This window comes from Chelmon rostratus, chromosome 10 (assembly GCF_017976325.1).
Source record: "Chelmon rostratus isolate fCheRos1 chromosome 10, fCheRos1.pri, whole genome shotgun sequence".
Lineage (NCBI taxonomy): Eukaryota > Metazoa > Chordata > Actinopteri > Chaetodontiformes > Chaetodontidae > Chelmon > Chelmon rostratus.
The window spans coordinates 28,810,989-28,837,500 of record NC_055667.1 but is presented as its reverse complement, the minus strand read 5'-3'; the positions used below and the strand labels follow the sequence as shown (position 1 = coordinate 28,837,500).

The following is a 26,512-nucleotide window of genomic DNA, read 5'->3' as shown; positions in this document are numbered from 1 at the left end:
GCTCTGATGCTCTGATCAACTCTTCCTGAAGTATTTACAGCATACATGTAGACATTTTAAAATATCAGCTGGAGACGGACTGATTCAGGCAGGCATTTGGTTAATGTGGCACATCCCTATCTTCTTTTTTTACAACATTTATTTCGCTGCCTTTGTATCTTTTCATCTTTTCTCCTATTTATCCTAAACTTTCTGTATTGTTTTGTTCTTAATGTCATCCTGTTTGAGCTGTGTTTATGCAGTCTCTGCCTTTCTATGATTCTACTGTGTACTGTGACTGTAAAGCATTTTGCTATTTGAATAAAGTTTTAAAGTTATATAAACGTGTGTGTGTGTGTGTGTGTGTGTGTTACCATGAGCAGCTGCAACAGCAGCACCAGCAGAAGCAGCAGGCGTTGGGTCGTTGGGAATTCTGGGTAGTCGCCATGCCTCGCCCCCCTCCCGTCCCACTTAGTGCAGAGGTCTCGCTGCGACCTCCCCCCATGGCCAGCTCTGCCCCTCGCTCGGCCGGGATCGGACCTGTGTACTGCAGAGAGAGAGAGAGATTTATTCGTCTTTTTGTTCGCTGTATAAATTCATGAATCAAGATGAATCAGGACATGAACAGAACACACCTGACAGGTGTTTCAGTGACATCAGCAAAGTGTAACAGTGTACAGAGCAGAGCCCCCCCTCATAACCCCACATCACCTGGAAACTGTCCAGGTCCTGAGCAGCCCTGAAATCAACCATCAGTCTGGACTGACAGCACATCAACATTCAAGTCTTTCTCCACCTTCCTCCTCCTCCTCACATACACCGCCATCTTTGTCTGTCCTAAAACAAAGTTCAGCAGCTGTCCTTTGTTTTTCTGTTGGCGAGTGAAACCAAAGATAAAAACCTGCTTCGTGAAAACTTCTCCACATCGACTGAAGATGGTTTCCAGCAGCAGAAACAGAGCTGTGAGACGCAGTGAGACACCGTCTCTCTGTGGCTGCAGGGGGGACATCTGTCCTCTACAGCAGCGTTGATCACAGAGAGGAAGGAGTTCACTGCTACAGCGCCATGTAGGATCCTCCACTGCAGGTCTCCATGTTTCTCCTTTCTTGGGCAGTAAGGTGATGACCGCCCTCCTGCAGCTCAGAGGCAGCCGTCCACTCTCCACCTCCAACAGGTCTTCCCCCAACACAGACCAGAAAGATTTATAAAAATCGACAGGGAGACCGTCCAGACCAGGAGCTCTGCCACTCTGCAATCCCATCAGAGCAGTGTACAGCTCACTGAGGGATAAAGGGGCCTCCAGTTCTGCGTTGGCCTCAGCGTCCACCTGAGGAAGACCAGAGAAGAAGCTGCTGCACACCTCAGGGTTTTCAGTCCTCAGTTCACTCTTGAACAGGTCTTTATAAAATCTGACTGCGAACTTCCTGATCTCAGAGGAACCTGAGATTGCAGAGCCGTTGTTGGATTGCAGAGAGTGGATGATCTTTCTCTGGCCGTTTTTCCTTTCCAGAGCAAAGAAGAACCGAGAGGGGGCATCCATCTGTGAGATGTTGAGAAACCGTGACCTGACCAGAGCCCCCTGTGCTGCCACACCCAGCAGGTTGGCTAGAGCCGACTTTTTAGATTTGAGGGAACTTAAGAGCCCTCGATCTCCTGTAGAATCAGCTAAACTCTGCAGTTCTACCAGCTGAGTCTCCAGGTCCCTCATAGATCTGGTTATGTCTCTCGTGACATTACGAGTGAACTCTTGACACAGCTGCTTGATCTGGACTTTACCGAAATCCCACCACTGTTGGATGCTGGCAAAGTCAGATTTACATGATCTGTGGGCGAACCAGAAACACTCAAAGGCTGCTCTAAAAGCCTTGTCCTGAAGCAGGGCGGTGTTAAAGTGCCAATATGCACTCTGATCTCTGCTCATGATGTTTAAAAGAGTAGAGGCGGTCCAGCCTGGCCAGGGATATCACATTGTCTTTACAGTGACTCCAGGTGTACTGCCTGTGGTGGTGATAAAAACCCCTCCACACGTCTGAAAGCTCGTGAGCTGCAGTCAGCTGTTTAAACCTGTGTGATGAAGCAGGATGAGGCTCCTGGTGGTTTCTGTCCACCTCTGGATTCTCAGTACAGTTAAAATCACCCCCTAAAAACAAATAGTCGTCACTGCTGCAGCTCCTGATGGTGTCACTTAGCACATCCAACACAGCCAGTCTGTCCAGTCTGTTGGTTGGCGCATAGACGTTCAGAAAAACCAAATGAACATTTTCAAACTGAGCCCTGATTTTTAACAAACAGCCCTGAATAATTTCCTCCACTTCACAGGAAGTAGGCAGGAAACTCCTGGAGAACAAGGTGCCCCCTCCTCCACTGCAGCTGGACCTCCTCTCCACTGTTTGCTGATCTTTTAGTCAGAGGTCTGGCTGATTCAACGAACACTTTCAGATCTAAAAAAGTAATCCTCTACCTTCACCAGCCTGAAACCCTTCGTTCCCTGGAGGAACTTCTTGATGTTAACAGCAGAGTACTGGCTCTGCTGGTCCTCCTGGGTCAGGGGGGTCAGAGGGGTCAGGGACAGATCACTTTCAGACTCGACTTGTTTCCTTGCTTTCGTTACTTAATTGGTTTTTAATGCCTTTGCATGACTCTGGACCACAACCGAAACGCTCAACACAACACAACACAGCTAAACTGGTCCACCCTGAAGCTAAAGGACAGGTTGCTTTCCAAGATGGCGGCGCGTGCAGACGCAGCGGCTCGTAGCTCCCGTGTTTACGTTTTTGTTTGTTTGTTTTTACTCGTTTCCACTTTTACTTCTCTTCTGGAAGCTCTGACACAGTACAGCAGGTCTGAACTGTGGAACTTTGGAGTACAGTTCGGACTTCACACACGCCCTAAACTGGACTTTTTTCCACCGGAGCTGCTACGGACCCCAGAGCCCACCACCATCCCCCCACTGCTGCCAAGGAGACGGAGGAGGCACCGTAAACAAAAGCGGGGCAAGAGAGCCGGCGTGCGTGCTAGGCTACAAGCTAACCCTCACAGACCGGCTCTCCCCAGTCTCTTCCTCACCAACGCCAGGCCTCTCACCAACAAAATCGACGAGGTCCGTCTAAGGATAGTCTCTCGCCAGATGGACAGCTGTGTTACCGTTGTCACAGAGACCTGGCTGGACGACAACATCCCGGACGCAGCGGTGGAGATAGCGGGCCGCTCTCTGTTCCGGGCGGACAGGACTGCAGCTTCAGGTAAGAGCAGAGGCGGAGGCTTGGCGCTGTATGTACACAATGCCTGGTGTACAGCCACACGCACCGTCAGCACCTTCTGCTCTCCTGATTTGGAATACCTGGTGGTGAAATGCCGACCGTTCAAGCTGGTTAGAGAACTCTCGTCTATTGTTATTGTGGCCGCTTACATCCCACCGCGGGCTAATGCTAAGTTAGCATTAGAGGAGCTGTACTGCCTGATCAGCGGGCAGATGAACGACAACCCGGAGGCGGCCGTGATTGTGGCGGGGGACTTTAATCACGTTGAACTGAAGGCGGTGTTTCCCAAATTTCATAAGTACATAAAGTTTCCTACCAGAGACAGTAACATTTTGGATCAAGTTTACTGCAACATCCCTGCTGCTTACAAGGCTGTAGCAGCTCCTCACCTGGGCATGTCAGACCACATCTCCGTGAAACTCATTCCTGCCTACAAGCCTCTGGCCTGCAGAACAAAGCCGACCACCAGGACAGTACAGATATGGACTGAGGAGGCCTCCTCTGCACTTCAGGACTGCTTCGAACTGACAGACTGGACTGTGTTCAGAGAAGAGGCAGACCTTGAGGAGTACACATCATCTGTATTGTCTTATGTTCAGTTCTGCACTGATGCTGTCCTCCCTGTTAAGACCATCACAGTGTTTCCCAACCAGAAACCATGGCTGGACAGCACAGTGCGGTCCCTGCTGAAAGCCCGGGATACTGCCTACAGATCTGGAGACAGGCTGGCTTATAGCAGGGCTCGAGCAGAGCTGAAGAAAGGAATCAAGCAGGCCAAGCTCCAGTACAAAAACAAAATTGAAGATCACTTCAAGAACAACAACCCACAGAGCATGTGGAGAGGCATCAGAACCATAACGGACTACAAGCCGAACACACAGCTCACCAGCCACGACCCCGCCCTGCCTGACACCTTGAACAGCTTCTTTGCCCGCTTCGACACATCAGGCAGCAGAGAAGTCACACACCTACCCCGGCTGGAGGAGCAGCACCAGCCCCTCGTCCTGCAGCAGCACCAGGTGTCATCCACCCTGAGGAGGATCAACACCCGCAGAGCTGCAGGACCGGATAAGGTGTCAGGCAAGACTTTGAGGACATGCGCTGACCAGCTAGCAGGAGTGTTCCTGGACATTTTCAACCTGTCCCTGCAGCTGTCCACGGTTCCTGAGTGCCTCAAGTCCTCCACCATCATTCCGGTACCGAAGAAGACATCCATCACCTGCCTGAATGACTACCGGCCTGTTGCACTGACCCCGGTAATCATGAAGTGCTTTGAGCGGATTATTCTCAGGTACATCAGAGACTTCATCCCCTCGGACCTAGACAGCCTTCAGTTTGCTTACAGAGGGAATCGGTCCACAGAGGATGCTGTCTCCATCACCCTGCACACAGCCCTGACCCACCTGCAGCAGCCCAACACCTACGTCAGGATGCTATTTGTAGACTTTAGCTCAGCTTTTAACACCGTCATCCCAGACAAGCTGGCGCTGAAGCTACACACGGTGGGTCTGCCTGCGTCTCTGTGCCACTGGATCAGAGACTTTCTCACCAACAGGCCTCAGGTGGTGAGAATAGGGAACATCACATCATCCCCTCTGGTCCTCAGCATGGGCACGCCACAGGGTTGTGTGCTCAGCCCAGCCCTCTTCACCATGTTTACTCACGACTGTGCTGCCATCCACCCCACCAACACAGTCGTGAAGTTTGCGGACGACACTACAGTAGTGGGTCTCGTCTCAGATAACAACGAGACCCACTACAGAGAGGAGATACACCAGCTCACCCAGTGGTGTTCAGCCAACAACCTGGTGCTGAACACAGGAAAAACCAAGGAGGTCATTGTGGATTTCAGGAGGTCCAGGAAGACGGATCACGCCCCCCTCCTCATGGACGGAGAAGTGGTGGAGCGTGTGGACAACATCAGGTTCCTGGGCCTCCACATCACATCTGACCTCTCCTGGTCCATGAACACCTCCCGCCTGGTGAAGAAGGCACAACAAAGGCTCTTCTTCCTCAGGAAGCTGAAACGGGCTGGACTCTCCTCTCGGTTGCTCGTCAACTTCTACAGGGCCACAATTGAAAGCATCCTCTGCCTCAGTGTGACAGTGTGGTATGGCAGCTGCACGGCACAGGAGAGGAAACAACTGGCACGGGTGGTTAAAACTGCACAGGGCATCGTGGGCTGCCCCCTCCCTGACCTAGACTCTATATATGAAGGTCGGGTCAGAAAGAGGGCGAGATCCATCGCCACGGACCCCAGCCACCCGGGCCACAGACTGTTTGTACCGCTTCCATCAGGAAAGCGGTACAGGAACATCCGCACCACCACTAACAGACTGAGGGACAGCTTCTTCCCCACAGCTGTTAGAGCTGTCACCCCCAGCAGCCCCTCACTGCAGTGAGAGACTGTGTGAACTGTGAACACTGCACACCGCACTTTACACCTACACCTACACCTCTACCTCCACCTGCACCTTCTGTGTACTTGACTTTTATGTACACACATATACTATAATTATATACATTTTAGTATATCAGCACATTTCAGTTTCATTGGCATATTTTATTCTGTCGGTACATTTCACTGTGTATATTTTATATTTTATTCTGCTTGTATATTTTATTCTGTTTGCACATTTCACTTCCATATTTTATTGTTTATTGTTTAGTATATTTTATTGCCTAAGTATATTTTCATTCTGTTATATTTTTAATTGCTTCACGAATATTTTTTTTATTGCATGTTGGTTTATTTTATTTTATTGTAGTTATCTTAATTTTATTCACTCTTTCTAGTCTTATCTTTCTTACCATCTAACATGGGGGTTGCAATGAAAATTTCATTGACATGTGCAATGACAATAAAGACTCTTGAATCTTGAATCTTGAGGTTGGGCTCATCAGTGTTGTCTTTAAGGACCATGAAGACCTGCTGACGGTGACACACCTTATGTTTCAGCAGGGGAGACCTGCAGCCCAGAGACACCACACCGGACCAGCCCTTAAGCCAGCGCTTTGTTTTTAATGAACGGGGGGGGGGCGTTAGAGATGCTGATACCAGCGAGAGAACAGGAGTGAAGGTGTGCTGGATCACCACACCTGTTTCCACCACCCCACTAACTTTGTCTGTACTGTCTGATTACAATGGCGCCATTCATGCAGGAGGCAGACTACAACCGCTAAGCTGGCCTCACGCATCCGCACCGCCCTGAACGACAGGCATACTGCCCAACAGAGCAGGTAGCCACCAAACCAAACACACCTGGGCTGCAGTCACATACACCTGAGAGGAACCGTGTGAACGAATAATCAAGGAGAGAAAAGATCAACAACTCGGTCATGCTGAAGCAACTCCACTCACTCCATCATCCACTCAGAGAGAGAGAGACTGAGGGAGTGAGAGAGAGAGAGAGAGAGAGGGGGAGAGAGAGGGAGAGAGAGAGAGACTGAGGGAGTGAGAGAGAGAGAGAGGGGGAGAGAGAGGGAGAGAGAGAGAGAGTGAGAGAGAGAGAACGAAGGAGGGAGAGAGAGAAGGAGGGAGAGGGAGTGAGAGCGAGACAGGGGGGAATGAGAGGGAGACAGAGAGACTGAGAGAGTGAGAGAGAGAGAGACAGAGGGGGAGAGAGAGAGAGGGACACAGAGAAAGATGGGGAGGAGAGAGAGAACGAAGGAGGGAGACAGAGAAGGAGAGAGAAGGAGGGAGAGGGAGACGGGGGGGAGAGAAAGAGAGAGAGATGGAGAAGGAAGACAGAGAGAGACAGACAGAGGGGGAGAGAGAGAGGGAGAGGGAGAGGGAGAGGGAGAGAGAGTGAGACAGAGGAGGGAGGGGGGTGAGACGGAGACAGAGAGAGAAAGAGAGAGAGATGGGGGGTGAGACAGAGACAGAGGGACAGACAGAGACTCTTATTGTCCTGCAAAGTGTATTTAAAGTATGAACAGTAAAATCTGTGTTATATATTTCAGATATTTAGAAGCTTCTTGCTCACGACGGAGGATTTTCAGCTCAGTCAGGAGACAACAAGCAGCATCCAGTGAGGACGACATACAGAACGAGGGAGGGGACACAGCTCGTCACGTGTTCTGGACACAGACAGAAAGTGTGTCTGAACATGGAGAAACTCGAGCTCTAACGACAGCGCCGGTGTGACAGGCTAAAAATGGTCTTCACGTGACCCTCTCTGTTTACAGTCATCACACCACGGTGGCACAGCTAACAGGCTAATCGTGTGTTTGTCAGTGTTGTACAATGCTACACGGCAAAAAGATGACAGGAAAGAGGTTATAGAGTGAAAGAGGAAGAGGGGAACAAGAGGCGATGAAGAAGAGAGAGGCAGAGCCAGAGAGGGAGACACCATGTAGAAGAGAGGAAGTGAAGGAGGGCGGGTCTGGAGCAACGTGATGCATCATGTGATTGAGGATTCAGGACCCTAGGTCCCTGATTTGCACATGATTTTAGAGGAGGACATTTGTTATCTACACTGAACATTTAGAAGAGTCATTTCTATTTGTATATATTCAAACTTCCAGTGTCGGGCAAGAAATAGTTAAAAAACACAAATATGCACATACTGTACATCTGACAGAGTAACATATGTATGAACACATCATGTGCTCATGTAACCCCCCTAAAATGCACAGAAACTAATCCTTTACACTGAAACTGTGGATGTTCTATGAGGTCTGGATCTGGAGCTGGCTTCAGGTCTGTGTGGTGACCATAACGCTGCCTGTAGAAACGGCAAACCGACCTCAAAACAGCAGGTTTCTCTGTTAATGTGTGTTTGAGTAAGGCAGCCAACCTGCTGACAGGTGTGTCTGAAACACACACACACACACACACACACACACACACACACTGCAGTGATATCACAGTTTTACCTGCGCTGTCAGAGCAAAGACAGAAGAACACTCCCTTCCTCTCTTTTATCACCCACACCATCTTTTATAACACAGGGCTATCACGTTTCTGCCTGTGTGTGTGTGTGTGTGTGTGTGTGTGTGTGTGTGAAAAGGCAAGTCTGTGCTTGTGTGTGTGAATTCATGTTTCCTAGAGGTGATGACTGAACCCTGGAAGATTCATTACCAGTTTAGAATAAAGAAAGAAAGTGTGTGTGTGTGTGTGTGTGTGTGTAACAGGTTTTGGGTCAGAGTGTTAATCTGATATAACTAGATGACATTAGAAAGATTTAAGAGACCACACACACACACACACACACACACACACACACACACAGATAACAGATTTTATTAATCCTCAGCCGGAGACATTTGGGTATTACAGGCAGCAAAAAAACAGCTAACAAATAAAGAAAAACAAAAAAAAACACAGAATAAAAGCTGACTCTATATATATATATATATATATATATATATATATATACATACATTTTATACATAGGACTATATAAAAGATATATAAATTGCAAAAAAATACTAGCAAAAATTCCATAGAATGACACAGTTGACACACAGACTGCACTTTGGTAGAAATTGCAATGATGGATGTCAGCTTGGCTAACATCCTCCTCTCGCCTACATCCTCAGTGGTGTCCAGTCCAGGACAGAACCAGCTCTCCTGACCAGTCCGTTCAGTCTCTTTCTGTCCCTCTCAGAGCTTCCACAGCCCCAGCAGACCACTGCCACAGAGTCAGTAATGTCCTACATGCTCCAAAGGACCTCAGTCTTCTCAGGAGATGGAGGGTTTGGTCCTTCCTGTACAGCATCAGTGTTAGTGGACCAGTCCAGTTTATCGTTGAGGCGCACACCCAGGTCTGGGTACTCCTCCGCAATCTCCCTGGGCTCCCTGGGATGCACAGTCTTTGGCACTGGAACCACACAGGAAGGTTTCCAGAGGGCAGGAACTCCCTCCAGGTTGAGGCTCATGTTGAAGATGTGCTGAACGACCCCCCAGAGCTGATCTGCAGAGTCCCTGAGCAGTCTGGAGCTGATGCCATCATGGCCTCTAGCCTTCCTCATCTTCATCCTCCTGAGCTCCTTCCTCACCTGATCTGCTGTTATGCAGAGGCCGGGTGGGGGACTAGGGGGTGGCTCCTGTTGGGTGAGGTAGTGGTGTGAGGACGGAGCTGCTGGTGTCAGAGATGCACTGTGGGGGAGAGAGGGGGTACAGAGAGGTAACGCCGTCTGGTCTGGGCTCTGGTGGTTGGGGGAGGGAATGGTGGCAGAATCAAACCAGATTCAGCTCGTTTGCCCATTCTTTCCAGCTCCCTCTGCACCCGCTTCGACTCAGTAGAAGTTCATTCGGTCAGTAGTTCATCATCTTGTCACCAGAAACTCTTTGTCTTTCGATCTGACATTCACTGTACATTTAAGGGTTAATGAAAGCAGCTCTGTGCACTTCTTTTGCTAAATCTCTTGGTCACTTCACCGTGATAACCTGCTTTGCACCAAACCAGTTTGTTCACCATCCCTGCATGCTTTGGCAGCACAGATGGACTCACATACCACGCCAATAAAGCAACATCATATTTAAATCCAGAGTCACTGGCAGGGCTTTCAACACACATCCACACATGCACACAGCTGCACCTGCCAGCAGGCTTTAAGTAATTAAGCGCTCATTTTAATTATTAATCTGAGAGATTACCGCTCCATAATCTCACCACCCGATCACAAACAGCCCTCTGTGACAGACAGGTGTGGGTCACCATGAGAGGTCAAGAGACAGAGGGATGAGGTGAAACAGAGAAAGAGAGGAAGACGGACTGTTTTTAAAAAAAATAACTTTTAGGTTTACTGACAACATTTTAATACATTTCAGATCGGACTCTGCGAAGGACAAAGAAAGTCCTGGACTTTGTGTCTCTGGTGTTTTTTTTATGTTTTGACATGGGAAGATGTGGGAAGGAAAGAAAGGGAGATATTGGACACTGTGTAAAACATAAAACAGGATGTGGTAATTCACTAATCCTTTCTGATATATATTCAACCGAAATCAGCACAAAGTCAATATATTTTCTGTCTGAGCTCAGCAGCTTCAGTGGTTTCTGTAAATATCTGCTGATTCTGGATCTGATGCAGCAACACGTTTCAAACACGTTGAGACAGGAGCAGCTAAAGACTGGGAAAGATGTGGAACGCTCCAAAAACACCTGTTTGGATCATTCCACAGGTAAACAGGTACCCAGTCGTTCACAGCGAGGATGGAGCGAGGTTCACCATCAGACCTGACAAACAATTATAAAACATAAAATTACAGCCGCTAGCAGCAATTCCCAGTTCCAGCACTTTTGTTTTGACAGGAGGAGGCGCTCCGTCGGGAAAAAACTGAAGACTGAAGCAGCAACAAGCACCTATCAGGCTTCACAAAGGTCAGCAAAGAGACTTCAGAGAAGTGACACCACTTCTTTCATCATCACAAAACCTGCAGCATTTCATTAACTCGTTCAAAGTTGAGCCATTTGTCCCTTCTTCATCAAATGTGAACAAAACTTGGTGTGTTTGTTCAAGAAAAGAATGACTTTCAACAGGATTGGCCAAAGGCATCTTGAGATATGAGCACTCATGCCAACTTGCACCAATCAATATGGTGCTGCAGATTGTGGTTCATACTTGCTTGAAGTTACTTACTACAGATTTTTTGGTTGCTCATTTATCAGGGTAATAAAATGTGTACCTCTATAACATATATTCTGCTGTTAATGCAGTCAAAATCCAAGAAGTTCTATACATGCACTATGCATGGAACTAGGACCTTATTTACAGTGCCAACAGCTAATATTTCTTTAAAGCCCTTGCCCGTCATTGCTAGTGTTTGGGCCAGGCTTCATGTTTCTAGTTCATTCCAGCTCACAGCAATGTAAGCCTTTGCAGCAGAAAAAACAAACGAAAATATGAACAATAATAAACCGGCACAGGTTCCGGCCCTTTGGTGCATGAACCCAAAAAAACAAAAAAAACAGTTGGTCGCTATGTGGTTGCAACACTGAGGAACAAGCCTCAGGACAAAATATGAACATTACCAGAGACGACAGCTGCAGATGTGTGTACATATGGAGCTGTGCGACATCTACAGTCTTTAAATCTGCCACCGCAGCTGCTGCCTGTCCGTGCATGTGTATTCAAGGTTTATTATTTGACAAATCAGAACCCTACCCAGTGCTGCATTGACACCGACAATTCAATTCAGTTTACATAGCCCCAGACCACAACCGAAGTCGTCTCAGGACACTTTCCATTTAGAGCAGGTACAAACCGAACTCTTTACCTACAGAGACGCAACAATTCCCTCATGAGCGAGCACTTGTTGACCGTCTTAGCAGAGAATGGTTTGACCCCGCTCTCTTAAGGCTACGCTACATACGTGCCCTGAAGCAGGAAATTTACGTAAATCTGTCATTGTTATAAACACGGCGAGTCGTCATAAATCGGGTGTGCTAACACTGAAAGTTTACATTCGCGTGATCACCATGACCAAGACGCTATGATGGTCTCTTGTCCCCAGGCCCCAGCAAGTCTGTTGACAGCCCTGGCTGTTGGTATGAAGGACCTGCATTCTGCTTTTACACCTTTTAGAACTAGAGGAGTCAAAGTTAAATGACTTAAATCATTAAATTGCAGGCTGTAGTTCCTTGAGTTATACAATAAATGAACACAAGCGGACAAGTGTCCCAGTGTATTTCTGTTTCAGTGTTAACTTTGCTGCTTTTAATGCTGCGAGAGCTCAACGTGTCCAAAGTGATTTCTGGTTGCTTTGCAGATTCCATCTCTGTTCCTGCGATTCTTGTCTTGTGATTGTTTTTCTTGTTATTCTCACAAACCATGCAGGTGGATTTCAGCGAGTCACACCCCAGATCCACTGCAGGAAGGAGGAGAAATGTTTTATGGGGGAGAGGAGCCTCTCCAAACTCCTGTCCTGACACGTTAAACACTGCCGAAGCTTTGCTGGAGCACTGTTAACACACATGAAGGCACACACGGCGAGTTTACACTGTAATCTTCTCTCCTGTCGTTCTCCATCTGTCTTCATTCACTCTTTTTTAAAAATGCACACACTCCCTCATTTTCACACTAAAACTCCCTCTTACTTTACCACACACACACACACACACACACTGAGCGATTCAAGGTTTTTCACCAGAGGGCTGCGCCAACAAACCACATCAGCTCGCTCCCAAATTCACCTCTTCAAGCTCAAGTTGAGTAGTTACACAAAATAAAGCGACAACTGCTCACACATTCAAGCTACAGAGCACAAACACCGTGATGCACACGACTGCAAGAACATACGCATGTCCACTTCCAACAGACATGTCCAAAGTCCGGCCTGGGGGCCAATTAGGGTCCACGGTCAAATTTTGCACAGCCTCCAGCTTCCATCTGAAAATGTATTATTTATGGCCCACCAGCACTGTCAAACAGAGATTTTTTTAATCATACAGGTTCTGATTTTGTGACAAAGATTTGCTGTGCAAGCTTTTTCGAATGAACGCCTGTCATTATTAACCCTTAAAAATCAAAACCAGTTATAAACATACGCACTTAAGGCAGCCTGATTTATTACACTTTTGAATGAGAAGTGTTGGTGTTATGTACCTGCAGATGTGACACACAGATTACTTTCTGAATGATCTTGTGTGACACACCAGACCATGTTTCAATTTAATTCATTTTTTTTTTATAAAGCACCAAATCACAACCGAAGTCGTCTCAGGACACTTCCATATAGAGCCGGCACAGACCAAACGATTTGGGTTTGTTCGTATGCTTTGAACCTAAATGTTAACAGGCAATATGTCAGGAATGGTGGGGATTTTAGGGGAACTATGGGTTGAACCCAGATGCAGACTCAAGGGGGCGCTTAGTTAGAATTAATAAATTTACTCAACAAAAAGGAAAACCACAGAAACACCAAAACTCAAGGAACAACGAAGAAACACACACTAGGGGAAAAGGGCTACACATAAAACGAGGCAACACCGGGAAACACTGAGCAATTACAGTTAATTTAGACAGAAGATCCTTGTGCTCAAAAAGAGGATTCATTCTCAGTGAAGAACCTTGGAGCTCTAATCTGCCTCTATACCTGCCAAAGAGCAGTGATTCCTAACACGTCTCTGGGGGTCATCAGGTGGAAACCTCCCTTCAACAGTGTTTCGCCTACTTAGTCCCACGACACCTCCAGGAGGCTAGGCGCTGAACTCCGGCGTCCCAGAGTCACCCCCCCTAGTGCCAGTTCACACTGCTCCTACACAATCCAAACAGCACCGCCACGTTCAACTGACCCAGAGATGCTCCAGGTAGTGGCCAGTACCGATGCTACCATTTAACTATTGCTAATGCTAATGCTAAGAAGAACAGAAGAAGACAATACAGTTCCGATGCTACCATTTAGGTAATGCTAATGCTTACCGCTAAGAAGAACAGAAGAAGACAATACAGTTCCGATGCTACCATTTAGCTAATGCTAATGCTAAATGCTAACCGCTACCTGCTAAGAGGAACCGAAGAAGACAATACAGCTAGATTCACCTATACTGAAGGTTGTTACTGAAGGTGGAGGCCTAAGCCACAGACTAGATTTAACAGCCTCTTCCCGCCCACCCGCTATGGCTATGACTATGGCAAGATTCTTACATGGCTAGGGAAACGCAGACAGCAAGGTGATGAAGACAATCACCCGACAAAGACCGGGGGGGGGGGCACGGACTTATATACACAAGGAGGGATCACTAATGACACACAGGTGAAAACGATCAGACAATCACAAGGGCGGGAAAACACAGGAAGTAAAGTAACCCAAAGACACATAACATAGACCTTCAAAATAAAACAGGATGTGACAAAAAACAGGCAAAGACAGCACACAATGGAAACTTAACAAAAAAACTGTTCACAGCCTGGGTCATGACAAAGTATTTCATTACCCGTAATAAGTCGTGTTTAAAATAAACCTAAGGTAAAAATATCAGCTTCATGGAAAACGTAGGTATCCCAGACAGCTTGTTCTTTATGGTTTATGACTCTCCAGGTGTGAAAGAAAGGCAGAATGATTTTGTTGATACCTGTTCAAAGTAACCAAATGTGAGCCATTTAAAGAAATGACAATTACCGTGTATTTAGAAAAACGTCTGGACACCCCTGGCTTAAGAGTAACACACACACACACACACACACACACACACAAACACAGACACACACAGACACACACACACACACTATACCAAAGGATGCTGACTTCTCATTAAAACACATTTCTGTCCAAACTGTAAAAGTAAGATATCAAACTTGACACTGTTACACATCATTTCTGGAAGACTTTGTGACTGCTGAGTTTTGCCAAATGTCAGTTTTCAGTGCTTTGCCACCTCAAAAGAAATTCTCTTCACCTCCATCTATAATCGGGGCAGAAGCATAAATCTGAGAGATGAATCAAAACACACCACGACAGAGAAGTGTTGGAGAAGTGGGCCTTTTTTGTCATTTGGGCAAACTAATCCTTTAAAAGGCTCAGAGGCCTGATCCCTGCAGCGGATAAGAATGTGTCCATCAACAGCCATATGTCCTGTAGGTCAGGGCTGGGCGTTTGTTGGCTGTCAGCGATTGGTCTAATTGAAGTATGTTGTGATGAGCTAGAAATTAAACTCGTCTTAGTTTACTGAATGACAGAAACTCCATTTAGAAGGTCTACAGTTGTGTTCTTTTGGATTTTGAATCAAGACGACTTAACTCTTCAATACTTCCAACATTGCCACGTGCATTACAGATTCATTCTTTCTTTCATCCGTTTTTCTTTTTCTTTCACAATAAAAGCCCTACAGATACACTGCATCACTGCTTACCAGCTTAAACCTCGTCAGTGATTAGATCATTCCTCTGACACATTCATTATCCACTAGCAACACTTCCACATTTACATGCCAGTACCACCAGTCTATTGACTACAAATGACCCTAACTTCACATTACATCTGAGCATTTCCATTAATATCAGTAATCTGCCGATACAGAGTCAAATCTGATACTCATTTACTTTAAGGCAGAATGTGTTTTAAGATAAGATAAAATAAGGTAAATCCCCTGCCAGGGAAATGCTAGTGTTACAGGCAGCCGGCAATAGCAGTAGGAATAACAACAGAATAGAAAGATATAAAATACAAAATAAAAGTTGACCATATATATGGACATTTTATACTATAAAACTATAAACTATAAAAAGAAAATATACAAAGAACTCTAAAAAAATATTGCCATAAAAATATACAGCGAAGAACTTGCACATGGTACGTATAAGTTTAGTTCAGTGTTTACTCTATTGTACAGTAATATATATATATGTGTGTGTGTGTGTGTGTGTGTGTGTCACAGTAGAAAAAAGTATATATGCATAGGTTGTGTACTTAAAAGAGAATTAAAAAGTAATATTGCATGAGATGCTCAGATAAGTAAACATAAATCACACATTAGTGCAAAAGCAGTCTGAAACGTGGACCCAGTGCTACATGACAGTTGATGCCCTGCCTTTGGCTTTTAGACCGCTGCTTGTGCAAAACTAGAAATTCATCAATAATGGAGAAGCTTTTGCCAAGGCGATGAATGGCGATCCAAATAAACAACTAACAATAAACTAAAGCCTAAAGGTCTGGAAAGTGGGAAATCCATCTGAAACCTTTGAATTCAGAACAAGTAAAATATGTCGATCATTAGTTGCTCATCGGCCAAAATATGCAAAAACAGGTCCCAGACGTCCACTTTTCAGGAACTGAGAAAACAGTGTTTTTAAAGCTTGATGACAAGGCGTTTTCAAGTGTACCTAAGAGGGTGTTGAAAGAGTTTCATGAGAAAGACAACTGGGAATTTCCTCCAAAACCCACAGAGGGGTTATCAAATCACATAAATTAGAAAGAGTAAAGATGGGACATTCAGTTTGGGACACATCCTTCTCAACTGCAGGGGCAGCCAGAGAGGGAATCAAACCGCTAACACTGCCTTGCTTGACCAAACCCTGTTCAATAACCAGCACATCAACCTGACAGCACACAGAAACCATTCAGCAGAGGAGCTCACCAGAGACGAGACAATTCAGTGGTGGATCTACGATGGACGGCGAATAAAAGAACGGGTCCTTCTTAGTTTCTAGCTACGATGGTTCCATCAATCAACGCTCTAGTGAAGGAGGAAGAGGGACAAAAGGCGAGAGAAAAAGATGGAGGGAGAGAGAGAGAGAGAGACAGGAAACAGAGTCAGAAGTATTGTGACACACAGAGCTTCTTGGTTTCTTTCTAAAACTTGATGAATCAGACCTGGTGTCTACACACTGACACCCACACATTCACTTACACCAACCCTGCCCTTCATGGCTGCATCAGCCTATTCATGCCAAGATGGCTTACAGAGAAAAAGCTCCTAAAACCAGCTTTTGCATTCCTTCTTCCTCTGAACTTGGACACCCCTGGAGTCCAGTCTAGACTTGTCAACCAAAAAATCTGACAACGTATCCCTCGAGCTACATAATACAGCCAAACATCACGGAGGAATGTGTCTTCCCAGCTCTTCTGTGTCGTTTTTCTTACTCTTTGACGGAGTTGCCTAGTTCTGGTTTTCATGGTTTGGGCCCCTTACTTTCAAAGAAGGTAAAACCTAATGCTGGGGTAGTATTTTGGTGGTATATTTTTATTTTATATATTTATTTAGATTTTTCTTTTATATAGTCATTTGCATAACTGTATATGCAGTAGTATATATGGAGTATATATAGTCAGCTTTTATTTTGTATTTCACTATTTCTGTTGCTATTTTTCCAACTGCCATTACCTGCTGCTGTAATACAAAAATTTCCATCTGATCTTGTATTTCATACAGTGGTGTGCATGAATTTTGTGACGACAGTTTGCTTCAACATGACACATGCACAGAGCCGGGTTCATAAAGAAATGGTTTTCCAGTTCGGAGTGGAAGGTCGTCACTGGCCTGCGTAAAGCCTGGACTTCAACCTCCTTCCAACACCTATGGGATGAACTGGGGCCAGACTTCCGCATCTATCACCAGTGCCGGACCTCGCTAATGCTCTCCCAACTGCCTGCAGGTTCAAACAATTTGTGGAAGCCTTCCTAGAAGAACGGGGGCAGTTATACAAGCAGATTAATGCCCGTGGTTTGAGAATGAGATATTCAACAATCACGTTTGATTCAGGTTTATATGAAAATGAGCATTCACGTGACAAAAGCCACGTATTTAATGAGTGAGACTACTGTTTAAACTCTCATCTAGTAACTGTGATAACGAGGTGAGATGGTCAGGGTCAGCTAGAGATCCACTGATTGATCACATTCTTCACGGTATTTAATCACAGGAACAATCAGCCACTTGATAACGTCAGTTAGACAAAAGTTTCGTCTGCATCTAGTGGAAGTTAGTCTTTTTATTTTTACCTCATCATCTGATGGAAACTGTGTGTGTGTGATGTTCAAGAGTTCATATACTCCCCTTGTGGGAAAAGCCATCAACACAGAGGGTTTACATAGCAGAGTATTATAGTTGAAGTGGGGTGTCTGGATGTAAAAACTCCCCCGTTCACTAAAATCAGAGGAAATTTAACGTTCACCTTTACCAGCAACGACCACTTCAACGAACCATTAACTACCAACTTGTCATCGAGCGAATGGCTGTAAGTGTACACACATAACCAGCATGTATGAAGTTAATCCAGAGCAACTGTGCAGAAAGCATCCAGATGGAGGATAATAAGTTAATATGAAAGTGGGGGGGGGGGCGAGACAAGAAAACGAGAGAGAGAGAGCGAGAGAAAAAGGTAGAAGGCAAACAGAGGGAGAGACATGACAAGCAGACAGGTGTAAGATAGACGAGCTGGCAGGTGGAAGTGACATGTGGAATTAAATAGCAGTTAATGTTAGCAGAATAACACTGAATGACAACTACAGTAGAGCTACAAACCATACTGGATTTGTTGATACCTTTCATATCAATAGCTTAAAATCACAAATGTGTATTGTTCAATTTAGCTGATTCTGGCAAAGAGCCAGGCTTTACACTGTTCGCTCACATTTCTCACATCCCATCTTTAGATACCGAAATTCAATTAGCCTGCCAAAAAACAGCCTGGTCCACTGGGGGCTCAGCTAACGTTCTCAAACTGCATTCTTGTCTGCGTTTGTGTTCTGACGGACACAAAAAATATCATCAGTCACAAATACTGCTCAGGTCCAAACGTCCAGGGATGCTTTGAGAGCCGACTTGTGAGTGGACCTGAGGTATACAAGTATCCCAGCATGCATTTCACACCTACCAGCGGTAATGGTGTAAGCTAGGGGTGAGACTCATAACTGCTATGACTGCTGTTCTGCAACTGTTGTCGTGTCAGCACATTAAGTTTTGAGACTTTTCTAGGCCAGTAATGATTCGCTTCCTCAGATGCATGGACCCAGCTAGTAGCGTTGTGACGTTCACGAACGAACTGGTTCTTTTGAACGGCTCGTTAACATGAACGATGGGAACCGAGTCGCAGTTAAGGCCAGACTGCCTTTTTAAAACTTAATAAATATAAAAATGAGCCAGTTTTTTTGAACGGCTCTTTGAAAGCGTTTAAACACAACATGTTATACATGCCGATTGTTCCAGATCTAATTGGTTTGTCTGAAGGTAATTTTAAAGGTGCCCTGTGGATTTTTCCTGTAAACAAGCCAAAGCTTCTCTCTTTACTTTTCCTGGAGGTCTAACTAAAAAGCATTTCATACATCATACATGAGACCATAAAACACATGTATACGATGACATTATCCAATAAGTAGTCATAGATCAGCTGAGAATATCTCCATACTGCTCTTTAAGATATTTTTGAACCTTCATGTAAACTTTAAGTATGAATTATTTACAAGAACACGGGAGGCCTTCACATTGCAGAGGTATAGAAACAAAACATCAGTACGTCCATGTAACAAAATACAAAGGTTTCCAATAATTTAAGAGAAGTCTGCTCTTATAGGTTGAACATATTCAGTCCATTTGCTCCAAACTTTGTAAAATCTATCTTTCTGGAGTTTAAGGGAATATGACAGCTGCTCCATCATATAAATTTCATAAATAATGTCTATCCATTCATCTATAGTGGGTAAATGGGGTTTGAGCCAGTTTGTTGAAATAACTTTTTTGCTTCCAGCCAGGAGAATTTGAACCAACTTTTTATCGTAATTTCTCCATCCGTCAAATTGAACATCTCCCATATAAACTGTATCTATAATAAAAGGAGTATTAAATATATTATTAATGTGTTTGTGGATTTCCTGCCAATAAGGAACAAAGACTGGCAGTTGCCTCCTTTTTCCCACTTTTCTTTTATATACCACGTATTTCCTGATTTAGGATGGAGCACATCTTTATATAGTTTAGAGATAATCTTAGTACACGGAGATTCTGATACTGACAAAAGAATTTTCAGAATTCCTGTTCCTCTACTTTACCTACAATTGGTCTCAGATTCTGGTTGAAATAGTTTCTAACTTGGAGATTTCTATAGAAATCCTTTTGCTCAAGACTCTTTAAGAATTCCAAACTGCCCCCTCCTTAGTAAATGAGTAATAATTCGTTCGGCCTTTAGCAGCCCATTTTTTAAATCTGCCATCAGATCTGTTTGGAATGAAGTCAGTGTCACACCATCGCAGTAGTTTAATTGAGTCATTTAAATTACTTTTTAAGTTTTTATAATTTCCTGCCAGGTTCTCAATAGTATATTTAACCAAGGGTTGCCTATGTTCAATTGTTTATTTAAAGTTCATTGTCTGCAATTGCAGCTTCGATAGGTATCCCTTCTAGTAAGGCATTTTCAACTTCTTTCCAACGTGCAGCCATTTTTCTTTGTTTTAGTGTTTTTATCTCATCATACGTATGTTTGGACATCATATATGTCAGATGTGCTGCCGGAAAATTACCGCAGGAGCACTGTGCAATACCGCTTTGCCTTGCATGTGTGAGATCGTCTGACCGTGTGCTCAAACGCTTGTCTTCATTTTAAAACAGCGTTTTGAAATGAAATGTATTCGTGGAGCCAGAGTCCGTTCAGTAGCTACAGCTCTTATTTCAGTGTGTCAGATACATACTGAACATTTAAAGGCAGAATGAGGAGGAGCTTGTGAACACAACATTTAAAGTTGGTCGTAGTGAACGCACCCTGACCTTGGTTGTCTGAACACGGTCCAGCGTGCCACCTGCAGCCCTCACACCCTGTGCACTGTTATTGGCTGAAGGCTGCACATCCACTCTTAAGATAAACACACTGACGCACATTTCACATTCTGAGAACTTTAGAGAGACAAAAATGTGAACACAGAGGAAATGCAAGAAAAGGAATTTGGGAGAGAGGGAGGAGGATGGTTTACCAGTACGTCCGTCATGTTGTGAGGGCGGGCGGTTGGTTAGTGTGCAAGTCGTCAGCGATGTTAGCAGGCTGGACACATGCATGTCATCCCCCCTTCTGCCTCGGACCTCTCCTTTATAAATACACACACACACAGAGAGACACACACACACGTGCAAACATCCATTCACACAAATATGCCAACAGAAGCACAACACCGAATGCATCATGAAAACACACACAGCCATACACGAGTGTGTGTGAAATCCCAAAACAACGTGCAGCCGTGGACCAAAAACACCAAGTGCATGATGCAACAGCACACGCAGAAAACACAGCACGCCCACAAAATGTGGCAAACATCCCAAAGGAATGTACATTTACATTCACACACACACACACAGAGAAAAAGGGCATAGTGAGTGTGTGTGCACCCATCATCCACCTGTCACCTTAAGGATCAATGCTGATCCTCCATCTATGACACAATATACATCATTTTCTGACGATCGTGAGCTTTAATCCAAGGTTTTAATCATGAGGTTTAATTCAAATGATGCAAAATTTTTAAGCAAATTTCCAACAAAAAAGGAAATGGAAGAGAAGGTGTCTACTGAGGATGTTCTAACTAGAGCACTTAAAGGAGAACTTTGTTTTTTTACAACCTGGACCTTATTTGTAGCATTAAATACGACCATTTACTCACCCAGACAACTTTGGTGGCATTTGGAGTCGTTTTGAAGAAATTAGCCCCAGAGGAGCGGCGCGTATATCCATATAATGCGAGTACTCAGGGCGCCCGTGCGTAGCCTCTATATAACAATTGCGAGCAGCCGGCCACAACACGGCTGACTCTGCGGCGGTCGGCTACGAATACGCAATAACGAACCACAGCTGTGCCAAACTACAGCTAAACTAGCCGACCGCCGCAGAGTCAGCCGTGTTGTGGCTGGCTGCTTCAAAATGACATCATCGACGTCACAGTTAGTTGCCTAGAGACGCCAGATTATGCGTTATATAGGTCCAGGTTGTAAAAAACGAAAGTTATCCTTTAATCAAGACCTACAGAAGGCCTTCTTTTGGTACTTCCCATGTAAGACATATGTGACTTTCACACATTAAAACTCCATTCAGCAACTGATTAATATTAATCAGACGCCTCCCTGTAACTGGACCAAACCAGGACTAAAGCACCACCAAATATCAGACAGACCAGGACTAACCATGACATCATTTTGGAGAAATAGAAAGGACTAGTTCATGGACTTTGGCCTCCAACCTGACGAGCGTGGCAATCAAACAAGACTTCATAAGCAGAGTTTTACTATTAGTTAAATTAATGACAACCCCCAAAGGCACTGCCTGGTAGAGGTGACTCTCTTTTCAAAGATTTTTATGCCTTTATTGGAAGTTGATTGTGAGCGCAGACAGGAAAACGTGACAGTGCTACCCACATCTTTAGGTTCTGGAGTGTTGGTTGGACAAAAAGAACGTTTTGGTCACTTTTGGCTTCTGAAAATTGTATCTTTCAGACATGGAGCTGCCGTCACATCACCCATTGGTTTGTGAACTACAGTTTTGAACCTTGAGTTTGGCGTGATGGTCCTTGCCATTTGGGTTTTTTGGAGCCAGAAGTGACCATATTTAGACGAGAGGGTGGAGCCTCTATCCTGATTTGATCTAACTAGGAGCCCAAGGACACCCACAAGGTAGCCATGCTGTAATGCATGCCCCGTTTTCTGAGGTGATAAATAAAATGATAATTATTGTCTCATAAGCTTACATGAAAAAAAAGATTTCTTTTTGCAACCAATGAAGTCGCCCCCTGCTGACCATTAGAAAGAATGCAAGTTCAAGGCACTCCTACATCAACTTCACTTGTCAGACCTGGAAGGCCCGTCTATTTATTTTACTTTCTATGGGAACAGCATATAACTCGGAACTGCAATTTTTGTGACTGTTAAGTTCATATAATTATTATTATTGTTATTATCATTAGAGAAAATAGAATGACATCGTCTTCTATAGGCTGAGAAAAACTTCGAACTCTTGATGTGATCCTTTCAAAATCCCATTGGAACCACAAAAATGTGGTGTGGTCGACCTAAAAATAAAGCTGTTTTTTTAAGTTCCTGGACAAACATTTGACATTCAGGAGATTCAAGGTTTTCATGTGACACCGGTGATGGGAATGCTGGATTTGTGTGGCTACAGTAAAGGTAGACAGAAATAAACAATACGAGACTGAAAGAAAAAAACAAATGGGGGAAACAGAAACCACGAGATGAAACGCAGGAAGGGAAGACGATGACCGACTTAAAAAAAAGAGGAAGCAAGCAACAGACATAATGAAGAAAGACTCAGGAAGAGGAAGTGTGTACCAACTTGCAACAAGAAGTAGGAAAAAACTTCAAGACTTCGAGGGTATAAGAGGGTAATTAGTCAGAGAATTATTTTTCTGAAGGCATGATGCTACTGATAATGGTTTCCATGGTGAAGGGAGCTGGAGGTTGACATTTGCTCACCAGCAGGTCCACATGCTCAGACACACCGAACAGAAAACAGAGCCTCACTTTCAACAACTGGCAAATCCTTCAACCCTTATTTGGGATTTGAAAAGCACCTTCCTGTGCAACGCCGTCACCTAAAGGTGTCCAGTATTATTCCTGAAGAGGCGTTTACCACACAATGACAGGAAGAGGAGCATCTCTGTTCAAACTACATATACATGAACGCGACAACATATTCGTTTCTGCTTTTTTGTGTCTCTTCCTCTAAAAAGCGGCTAACCAGAGGCTAACACCTTGTTTGGTCATAAGCACGAGAATCCTATGAGTCCCAGTAGGAATATTGAAGTTATAGTTAAAACTAAAGGTGTGCTACAGTACCAGGTGTGCTGGACTGGACTAGCATGTAGGAGCTTCAAAGTGCCAGTTTAGTTTAGTTTGGTTTTTGGTCTCGATTGTCCAAAATATGAACTAGAGGATAAGATAAAATATGATAAACTTCATAAATCCCCAGGAAATGAGGGGGGAGCGTGTACGCAGTCCCCCTCTACCAGAAATCATGCAGTCGAGATTCCCACATTTGGGGAATTCCCAGGGGTCAGCACAACCAGAGGGCAATGGATGAGCCTCACCCCGGGTGAACCACCGTGTTGTCTCCCCTGCCAGGTAAGTGAGCTATAGCTATAGCTTTTTAATGTGTCCCTGAATCTGGACGGAACACATTAAGGTCAGAGTTGAAGTTCTGGGTTTTATTCCCATGTTGAAAATGTATGAATAAAAGTCAAAGTAATCTGTGACATCACGCTAACATTCACTGTTATTTTTAATATTTCAATAATCAAGATTGCATTCACAGACAAGTCGGTGTAAATACGTAAAAATCCGGCCAAAGAGCACCACAGCTACATGCTACATTTTCAGATACTAGACCTTCATCATAGGGTTGCAATCTTGCACCATGATTTTTGAAATTCTTTCAAGGCAAATGCATAAATTATTATTAAGGCACAATTGACCAAAACAGTCATTGTTTTAGTTTCACAACAATCTCTAGCCTCGTGCTTCCTTGAATAAAAATCCCACTCAGTACTGAGGTATTCAGATTTCCAATGGGGAGGGTTAGGGTCAGGGACAGCAATGGCCTCGAGTTGATGTGTAAAATTCAGGTTTTAAATTACGGAACATTTGGACCTGAACAAACAAACAGTTAAAGTCATATTTACAAGTCTTCCCTTATTTTATTTTACTTCCCAGTGATCCACTCAAACCATTTTAACGTATTTTAGGTACAATCCAAAATAATTAGTTAACCGAAAGCAGATTCCATCGTGTTTTGGGCCGTTAAATGTTCTCATTCTACCAACCACCACCACACCAAATTCCATTCTCAAATCCAGCACTTTAAAGTTTCTTTCTTTCTTTAGACTTGGTGAAGAATATTCATCAGTTACTTTACCAAATCAACATGAACCACTCTTCATCATAAATTAGATTCGCCTCGCAGCACTTCCTTACGAAGAATATGTGTCACTTTCAAAGCTGGTCCGCCTTTTTCTGGCGTTGGTTCCTCCTTCTGAAGCGGCGTTGAAGAACGCCACAAGCGAATGGCAGTTTTCATTACAACAAAAGTTTGACTGTTTTGTCAACTGCATGCCAAATTAATCAGAGCACACGAGGCCAAATCGCCTTCCAAGCTGCCGTGTGACCGGTTGCTGACGAGCACTGTAGCTTTTAAAAAGCTTTTTTTTAAGCAGAGTCTGGTGCAGCGGCCCCTCCTCATAAAACACACCACAGCTACAGTCCATCACTTCCAGCAAACTTCACAGAGGACAAAGAGGACAAACAGCGTCACCGATTTGATTTTTGTCGAATAGTCCCTGGTCGAGCTCAGCTAAAAACACCAAAAAGAAATCTCAGATATTTATTGTTGTCTTTGGTGATGGAGCGCACAGATAATAACGCGCCAGCCTCGCCATGATCAAACCATAAGTCTTCATTCAAATAAAATAACACATAAGTCTGAAATAAAGAAGTCAGAGCTCGCTGTGTCCAAAGAGAACGTCTGTCGTTCTGAATATAAAGTGACCGAGCTCACAAAAGATGCTACGTTTTAGCTTGAAATGACGCCAAGGCCAGCGAGGGTTGCACATGTACAGGCTAACACGAGCGATGACATTCCTGCACCTAGCACCTAGCACCAGAAGCTAAATCTCAAGTTAGCAACTTGCTATACCGCGAGCTAAAGCCAACAAAAGGGCAAAAACACACATTTTACAACATTTAGTGTGCACCCTGTACACCCCAGGTTCTTCACCTCTGAATCAGACGAAAACTCAGTGAATTTGATATTTTTACAAACAAATCCAGAAATCCTTCATTTCATTCAAAGTTCGACACAAAACTTGTCAAACATGCTGGTTTAAGAAGAGCCTTCGTGACCTGCGTCCTGTAAAAACCTGTGAGGTTTCATCGCCCCCCCAGCGCCGCCGGGAAGATAAGTTTGTTTTATTTTACTAAAGTGAAAAAATAAAGTTGACATGACGACTGAAAAAAGCCGCAAAGAAAGTTAACAAAAATAAAGCAAGGAGACCTTTTTTAATCCTTCCTCAACTTACTACCAACAAACTGTTTGTGTGTGTTTGAACAGCTGAAGGCTGAACCCCCCCCCCCCCGTCATTCAGAAAAACGTTCAAAAGACACAGAAAACAGACGGAGGCTCGCTCCACTCCTCCTCCTCCTCTTCCTCCTCCTCCTGCCGTTCTCAACAAGGAGTCAAGGAGGTGAGAGAGGGAAGGTGGCAAGGAGGAAATGAGGGAGGGGAGGGGAGGAATCACGGAGAGCGACCTTTTCCTCAACACCGCGGAACAAGGAAAAGCCCGGCCGCTGACCGGAGACCAGGGAGGGGGGAATTAAACTGAAACCAGCACCCCTCCCCTCCCGTGTTCGAGCTCGTTTCTGCAGCCGATCAGATACTCACAATCTTGGCATGAATAAGGTCTGGGGGGCGGTTTCCGCTGCGCTTTCGGTGGCACATCCGTGTCGTTTTTCCTTCCTCTGCCGCTCCGCACCGGGGGGGTCGGTGCGTGGATTTTCTTTATTTATTTTTCTAAATATCCTGCCGCCGCCGCCGTATCGGAAGAAGAAGAAGGAGTCCGCCTCCCCCCCACCCCCCCTCTTCTGCTGCTCTCCTCCTGCTCGGGTTTTTCCCACCGAGAGAGAGAGTGATAGAGAGACAGCGAGAAAGAGTGTGTGTGAGAGTGAGAGAGAGAGAGAGAGGGGTGGGGGGAGATCACCGCCCTGGCGAACAGAGGCGGCAGAGCGCATGCGCGAATTCAGGCGTCCATCCAGGCAGGAGGGGACCGGGAGTCCGCTTTAAAAAACTTTATATACTTTATATATTTAGTTTAAAAATCAATAAACACGATATAACGTCATAAAAGA

The 26,512-nt window shown here is 44.8% G+C and overlaps 1 protein-coding gene and 1 pseudogene across 3 annotated transcripts in view; both read right to left on the bottom strand.

The window, feature by feature from the left end:
• The window catches only part of rgs19 (regulator of G protein signaling 19), a 36,304-nt gene extending 10,090 nt beyond the window's left edge, over positions 1 to 26,214 (bottom strand). Inside the window, exons 1-3 of one of the 3 annotated variants that reach the window (XM_041946009.1) lie at positions 26,049 to 26,077; positions 20,587 to 20,697; positions 354 to 526 (exon numbers count right to left, since the gene is read on the bottom strand). In XM_041946009.1, coding sequence (XP_041801943.1) covers positions 354 to 526; positions 20,587 to 20,601 — 188 coding nt within the window. In that variant the 5' untranslated portion in view covers positions 20,602 to 20,697; positions 26,049 to 26,077. Of the gene's footprint in view, positions 1 to 353; positions 527 to 16,261; positions 16,408 to 20,586; positions 20,698 to 26,048 lie in introns of those variants that run through there. The other 2 variants (XM_041946008.1, XM_041946011.1) reach the window with 2 other exon arrangements.
• Positions 23,591 to 23,745, bottom strand: LOC121613423 (annotated as a pseudogene).
• Positions 26,215 to 26,512: the final 298 nt, after the last annotated feature.